The sequence below is a fragment of the Macrobrachium nipponense genome, chromosome 35 (assembly GCF_015104395.2).
Source record: "Macrobrachium nipponense isolate FS-2020 chromosome 35, ASM1510439v2, whole genome shotgun sequence".
Classification (NCBI taxonomy): Eukaryota; Metazoa; Arthropoda; class Malacostraca; order Decapoda; family Palaemonidae; genus Macrobrachium; species Macrobrachium nipponense.
In genome coordinates, this window is record NC_061096.1 from 493,690 (window position 1) to 501,189 (window position 7,500).

A 7,500-nucleotide genomic window follows, 5' to 3' on the forward strand; every position below is an offset into this window, starting at 1 on the left:
TACAATACTAAGCCTGTTCACAATGATGGGGTATACAGTGAGTATCTTACCGTACGTGATGAAGTGCGTAGCGGAGGCAGATGTTTCTCTAGCAAGGATGGAGGTAAGTAAGCTTCTGAAATGACTGTAATACCAAACACTTTTGGAGATAAGCAGCTTTCCTGGCGTCTTCTCATGCTCAGTGCGATGCTGAGATTCAGGCCAGGAGTGCACGAGCCACTAACTGGCGCTAGAGAGTGACGTCGGTGTGTGGCGGGGATGTGTCTTCCCATAGGTTCCATTGTTTATAAGCTATGTCGAGCACACGAGCGTCTGTGGCAAGCAAGTAAGGCTTATAAACAATGGAAGCCTATGGGAAGCCACATCCCTGCCAAACACCAACGCCACTCTATGGCGCCACAGAGTGGCTTGTGTACTCCTGGTCTTAGGGTCCATGCCAACACGACACTGAATTTTATGATGCTCACTTGGCGATTGCATTCTACTTCTCGTTTAGTCGAATATCTTATTTATATGATCTTTCCTAGATAGTGACCCCAATCAAAGTTTGGGGGGTCGTCATTGTCGTGAATTCTTCAACGACCTGTTAATGAGGATTTAGGCCAGATGTTATGGCCGATAAATCCATCCAAAGGAAGAAGTCTCAGCCCTATCACAAGGACAGTTGATTAAAGTACCATGATAAATTTAAGCAACTTTATTAGAAAAATAAATTTTTACTTTAATAACAAAATGGACATGATGAAATTTAAATAATCAAATGCAATTCACTGTTCCAACAACATACAAAATGGTCACGTGGTTATGTTGCCACGTGAACTTTACTAAAGCACGACAAAATCACTTAAATTTACAAAACAGAACACTGAAACATTATCCCTGATACTCAGGCTTTCTACAATCATCACAAATTTCTAGCTACAAACGGAGATGGCAAAGATCAAAGAAGATTACTCACATGTTACTTGGTCACGCACAACACACCACCCTATCGGGTCACACTCATGTACAGCCTCGCTGGACTGTTCCCTCAAGTTCTTTGCAAATGGGATTCAAGAATTGGAAAGGACAGCGAGCCAACGTGTGGGCTCCTTTTATAGCCGTGCGGGCTAGTGAATTACAATGCAATTAAAATCATTTTAAAGGCTTCAATTCCCAAATCTATTCAGAAATTTCCATAGCACAATTAGTGAGTGTGTGCAAAGCCAAGGAAACAATAACTCACACACATAACATAAGAACCACTCTCCCGCTTGCTGCCAGTTTGTACTATGGACTCTGAAAAGGTAGGTGGACAGGGGGAATTTAATGCGGAAAAAGCTGTCCACGGGCTTTTTTTCGCGACAGTAACCTAGGACTAATATTTCCTGGGGGTTATTATCTTTATGATATTGACAGTCTCTTGTTTATGTTCTGATGGTCATCCCCAAACTGGCTTGTACTAAACACGCTGCAGAAGTTGATACATTCGGATGAAAACCCTTGGGGCTCACTATCTAGGAAAGCTCATGTATCAATTACTTTTTCATAGAATCTAAAACTTACTCTGCCCTTCATGGTCCTCTTCGGCTTCCCGTTTCTGAAAAACCTTTGTTCCTTAAATGCTCCTTTACCAGTTCCATTTGTAAGTGTCTGACATACTATATCTAAATATCCAAAACAGTCGGCCATTCCCTTTCTCCGTTGTGACAGTATCAGAGGCCCAAGCCTCCAAAACACTCTCCTTAGCTTACGTTAATAAGAGCCAGTCCATCTTCGAGCATACTCTGTCTGTTATTATTATTATTATTATTATTATTATTATTACTATTATTATTATTATTATTATTATTCCCCATAGTGGGTTGGTGCTGTCAGTGCACCGCGTTGCTTAAGGTTCTTTGCAGCTTCCCTTCGGCCCACCCCCAGCTGCAACCTCTTTCGTTCCTTTTTCTGTACTTCCGTTCATATTCTCTCTCGTCCGTCTGACTCTCCACCCTCTCTAGCAATTGTTTCGTTGTGCAACTGTGGGGCTTTCCTCCTGTCATGCCTTTCAGACCTTCTTACTGTCCATTTCCTGTTCACAGCGCTTGGCCTCTGGCCTAAATTCTGTAATCCAAATTATTATTATTATTATTATTATTATTATTATTATTATTATTATTATTATTATTGTAAAACAACTGTAGTAGTCTTTCTTTGCAACAGAGCATCCTGACTTTGTCCGAGCACAAAAAGGTGCCACAGTGTAAAGACATTTCAGAATTTGCCATCCAGATTCAGGAGGCTGCCTTTGACTGGGAACCTGATGGCAACGGTATTATGGATGAAAGAAGTGAGGATCTTCACAGTGAGAAAATAGAAGGCAAGTTCATGTCAGTTTTCTTTTTCCTTCCTTGAGGGGGGGGTGGGGGGAGGGGGCGGAGGAGAGAGAGGGGCGGGTTTGCTTACAATGAGGAAATAATACAAAATGACTGATGTTATACTTTCTAAAGGGGGTTTAAAATAGACAAGAGATTTCTTTTCACTATAGCTTATATACATCCTCATGTTTTTTTATTAATTATTTTTTATATTTTTATTTCTTTGAGAGCCATTTTTCTTTTATATGCCGCTCCTGATGTGTGGCTACCATTATACACATCGATTTTCTTTACATAACTTTTTTAATCTCAGAATTTTCTCATTTATTTATTGATTTTAATCCCGAATTCTTAGATCTGAACTTAGTCTGCACTTCTTCTTATTTAGTATTGTCTACGATCTCCGCAAAGACTAGAAATCAGAAGCGAAGGACTTTATCCCTCGACAGTAGCTTTTGTTGAAAGAATGAATTCTGTTTTCATTCACATCATCAAAAAAAAAAAAAAAAAAAACTTAAAGACGTCCTTCTCAATGAGTGCTGCAAATGATTACAAAAACATTAGAAGTAAACTTGATTTAAGAGGATAAGGAAATTGTCACAGCAGATACAACAGCTAATTCCAGCTCCTTAGTGGCGTGGTGTGTATGATCTTGGCCTACCACCTCGGTGGCCGCGAATTCGATTCTCGGGCATTCCATTGAGGGGTTAAAGATGTGTATTTCTGGTGATAGATGTTCACTCTCGCCATGGTTCGGAAGTCACGTAAAGCCGTTGGTCCCATTTCTGAATAACCAGTTTCCATGCAGTGTAAAAACACCATGCAAACAAACAAACAAACAAAAAACAGCTAATATCTGAATGAACAAAATTCTACAACCAAACCCAACGCTAATTAGTGAATGAGAACTTTTTTTTTTCTTTTTTGCAACAAATGGAATCATATTTAGTGAATGAACAAGTTTCTGCAACAGATGCGAAAATTAATGACTGAATAAACAAACTGTCACGTAATCTGCTAACACTAGTTAGTGAATGAACATTCTACTCTAAAATATAATGGAAAGGAATATAAAATCTAGGCCAAAGGCTAAGCACTGGGAGCAGTGAGGCCATTCAGCGCTGAAACGGAAATTGACAGTAAAACTTTTAAAGGTGTAACAAGAGGAAAACCTCAAAGCGATCGCGCCATGAAACTATTATCAGGAGAAGGAGGAAAGTAAGATGGAAGAAGCTATGATTGGAGGTACAGTAAAAGGAATGAAAGGGGTTGCAGCATCTAGGGGCCGAAGGGACGCGGCCAAGAACCTTAAATGAAGATTACAGTATAGGCCTTGATTACAGTGTACAGTGAGAAGTGCGCACACTGACGGCACTAACCCATCACGGGATCTACTCTCAGGTAATATGATTAAAAAAGGTTCATGAAATGTTTTTTTTTTTTTTTTTTTTTTTTTGGGGGGGTGGGGGGGGGGAAGGGTTGAGCGGGGTTGAGGGCAGGAGGGAAAATGAGCTACTATGAATCTTCAAGAACCTTATTATATTTATGCTCCACATACTTAAATCAAGCGATTCTTCACTTCACATGGCTTTTGCTAACTCCAGATTGATTACAGACTGTTTCGATTCCCGAAAGGACTTGTTGAGTCCCTGTTGTGAACTACTTTCTTTCCCGGAGGAGGAGGAGGGTGGTAATGCCGTCAGTGCACCTCATGCACTACAGTAGGCATTACTTAAGGTTCTTTGCAGCGTGCCTTCGGTCCCCTGGCTGCAACCTCTTTCGTTCCTTTTACTGTACCTCCTTTCATGTTATCTTCCTTCTATTTTACTTCCACCCTATCCTAACAATTGCTTCATAGTGCTTCTTCAACTGCTTTGAGGTTTCCTCCTGTTAAACCTTCAAACCTTTTACTGTCAATTTCCGGTTCAGCGCTGAATGACCTCATAGATCCCAGTGCTTGGGTTCTGGCCTAAATATATTTATATTCAATTCAGTTAAATTCAAACTAGAAGGTTTTGGTAGAAGAAAATCATTGGCGACTGTCTGGAATCCCCACCGTATCTCTTCTAGCATCCCTGTCACTTCTATTTGAAGCTATTTCATTTCGTTCCCTCGAGGTTGATGTTCAGTAATGCCCTTAAATCAACTCTGGGTTTCCATAGCAGCCAAAAATGAATATGAATTAATTGGCAAACGCACCTACATGTCGGATACGGCCATGGGCAGTATAATACTAAACATGATTGGTACCAAGAGCGAAAAATAATCTGTTTCGTATACATACACATTTAGATCGGATAGGTAGTATACTGGTGGCAGTGTTCGTTGTTTCTTTCAATGATACATAACACTTCACGTAAAAAAGTAGATAGACAGACAGGGTTGCGAATGCCATGGACGTTAGCAATGAACTGACGGAAACAAATAATACGAGAAGAATGTGGCACAATTTCAACAACTGGAGATCACGAGAGATCAACATAAATAGGCTATTGTTAGTTTTTATATAACATTTGGGCTGCCAAACAAAGCACTAGAGCACATTCGGCCATCCAGTGCTCAAGACAGTGGAAAGGAAGCTGGAGTGGTGGGGCAGCAAGAGAAAGAGATCAGAAAATAAAGATGAAGTACTTGGATCTAAAGGTGGAAGTTGCACTAGGTAACATTTGAAGATGAAATACGAAAAGACTGAAGGGGAAAAAAGGCAGGAATGAAGGTAAAGTCAAATTCTAACCAGTGAGTGTAGCTCAGGGCAGAAGGGGCGCTGCACACGCCCTGTGAGTGCACGGACGATACTATAGCCCCCAGCTAGAGGTTTTTGTGTTACCATCTCTTTAAATTACCATCGAACTGAAAGTTTTTTGTAGTTTCCAGGATGTTATCCCAGGCCCTTCTAACTACAGGTCCAGCCGTCACATCCCTAACTTACCGCCAGCGGAAAAGCTTCCAGATTCCTTCCAAGCTGTGTCAAATTAACCTCAGCGTCCCCCATGGAAAACTCGTCGGGGTGTGCGGGGTTATCGGTTCGGGAAAGAGTTCGCTCATTTCTGCTATTTGTGGAGATGTAAGTCAATTCCTTTCGGAACTTCAATGGAGCATTTTCGTATTTACTTAGATTTGTTTATTCGTTTAATTCACGTTTCCAGTAGTCTGAGAAACAGTATTATGAAAAAAGAAACATGCAATAAGAGATAATGTTTTGAATTGTTTCTACTTTGAAAAGATACGCTATTATATCTAACGTTCCCAAAAGTCAAGACCTGTAATGGCCTTTCAAATATCTTATGGTTTAAGTGAATAAAATGTGTCAGATATTCGTGTAAAAGAAGGCAAATAATAAAATTATACACAATAACATTCAGTTAGCTTTTCCCCGTTCAGGTGACCAAAATATGTTTCTTGAACAGAATATTAGATCTTAATGCTGAAACCATATGAAAAATCAGTACTCTGATCCAGAGTTCTACAGTTTCATTTATGGTGTCAGAAGTCTTCTTCTTCTGCTATTAATTTTTGGGGTTTGGAACTCTGACCATGCTCTGTAATCTTATTTTGTTATTTCACTGTTCATGATCCTATTACCATTTCTAGAGGCTTAGGACGCTACCCTGTGGTTCATAGTTCTCAGTTACATTTTCCCACTGATGAAGATGATTCCTAGTTACATTTCGTCTTCTCCAGATGCAACTCAAAGGCGGGTCCATGCACGTCAACGGGAGAGTGGCCCTGGTGACGCAGCACGCTTGGATTTACAATGGTACCCTTCGGGAGAACCTCCTGCTAGGGGCGCCGTTTGATGTGGCCAGATACAGAAAAGCCATTCAGGTTTGTTGCCTGCAGCCCGATCTCGACCAGCTGCCTGCTGGCGATCTGACGGAAATCGGAGACAGAGGAATCAACCTGAGGTACTACTTTTATTAGGCTTCACTCTTCCTCTTCTTCTTCTTCTTCTTCTTCTTCTTTTTAGTTTACACGTTTCACCACATGTTGTCAACGAAATTAAACAAAATCAACGAAACAGAGAAGACGATACAGTGAACAAAATACAAACAAATAGACTCTGGAAAGCTGCATGATACATTTAACAAATCTTATAATTGTAAGAGGATATTTTTAGTAAGTGAGATCTCTTTTATCTGTATTTCCCTTCATCTTCTCTTCTTCCTAATGATCACCATATTCTTTGGAACCTTGAATTCCTAGTCAGTGGCCCCTGTGGTGGGTTTGTTCCATGTGAATAGGGTTCTTCACCTTTTGAACAATCATAATGATCAAGTACTGCAATTATCTTTTCCTGTCTTCCCAAGCGGAGGTCAAAAGCAGCGCGTGAACCTTGCCCGAGCTGTTTACAGCGACCGCGACATTTATGTGATCGATGACCCTCTCAGCGCTGTGGACGCGAAAGTTGCCAACTCGATCTTCAACGGCTGTATTAAGGGTCACCTGAAAGGCAAAACTGTACTTCTGGTCACCCATGCACTGCATGTGAGTAATCGCAGGTCTCTTCGCTCGTTCTCCAGTACTTTGTTATTTGAACCTTTCGCGGTAATAGTTTCAATCTGCTCCTTTGTGAAGTTGCTAAGAAATGAAAAGCCCAACATTCCTCAAAGCGTGGATACTCAATGCACTTGGAGTCTTGTCTCGATACTTTGGCAAATTTTTCTAACTTTCTTCCGACTTCTGGCTTCCCTGATATATAAACTCATCATCTGAGAGGTAAACCTATAATTTTATTTATTTACTTATTAATTTACTTATTCATTTTCTTTTTTTTTTTTTGTAGAGCAACATCCATTATTCCTTTTAGTTTTCTGTCAAAAGAAAACTATTATGCTGGCTTGTCTGTCCCTCTGCTCTTTATTCTGTCCACCCTCAGATCTAACAAAAATACGGAGGCTAGAGGGCTGCAAAATGGTATTTTAATCATCCACCTTCCAATCAGCAAACATACCAAATTACAGACTTCTAGCCTCAGTAGTATTTATTTTATTTACGGTTAAAGTTAGCCACGGATCGTGCATCCAGCAGCACTTTCCGGAGGCATGGGACGCACCCTCACTGTCACAGCTGATGGTATTATACAGCATTATACGGTGTACAGAAAACTCGATTGCGCCGAAGAAACTTCGACTCATTTTTTTACTTTTTTCCTAATAAA

General features: G+C 40.4%; 1 protein-coding gene across 1 annotated transcript in view; it reads left to right on the top strand.

Moving 5' to 3' along the window:
- The window catches only part of LOC135208165 (ATP-binding cassette sub-family C member 12-like), a 58,319-nt gene that overhangs the window by 27,263 nt on the left and 23,556 nt on the right, over positions 1-7,500 (top strand). The window contains exons 10-14 of the mRNA XM_064240302.1: positions 1-103; positions 2,188-2,344; positions 5,210-5,406; positions 6,024-6,247; positions 6,650-6,827. The exon at positions 1-103 is cut by the window's left edge and continues 28 nt beyond it. Of these exons, the coding sequence (XP_064096372.1) occupies positions 1-103; positions 2,188-2,344; positions 5,210-5,406; positions 6,024-6,247; positions 6,650-6,827 (859 nt within the window). The remainder of the gene's footprint in view (positions 104-2,187; positions 2,345-5,209; positions 5,407-6,023; positions 6,248-6,649; positions 6,828-7,500) is intronic.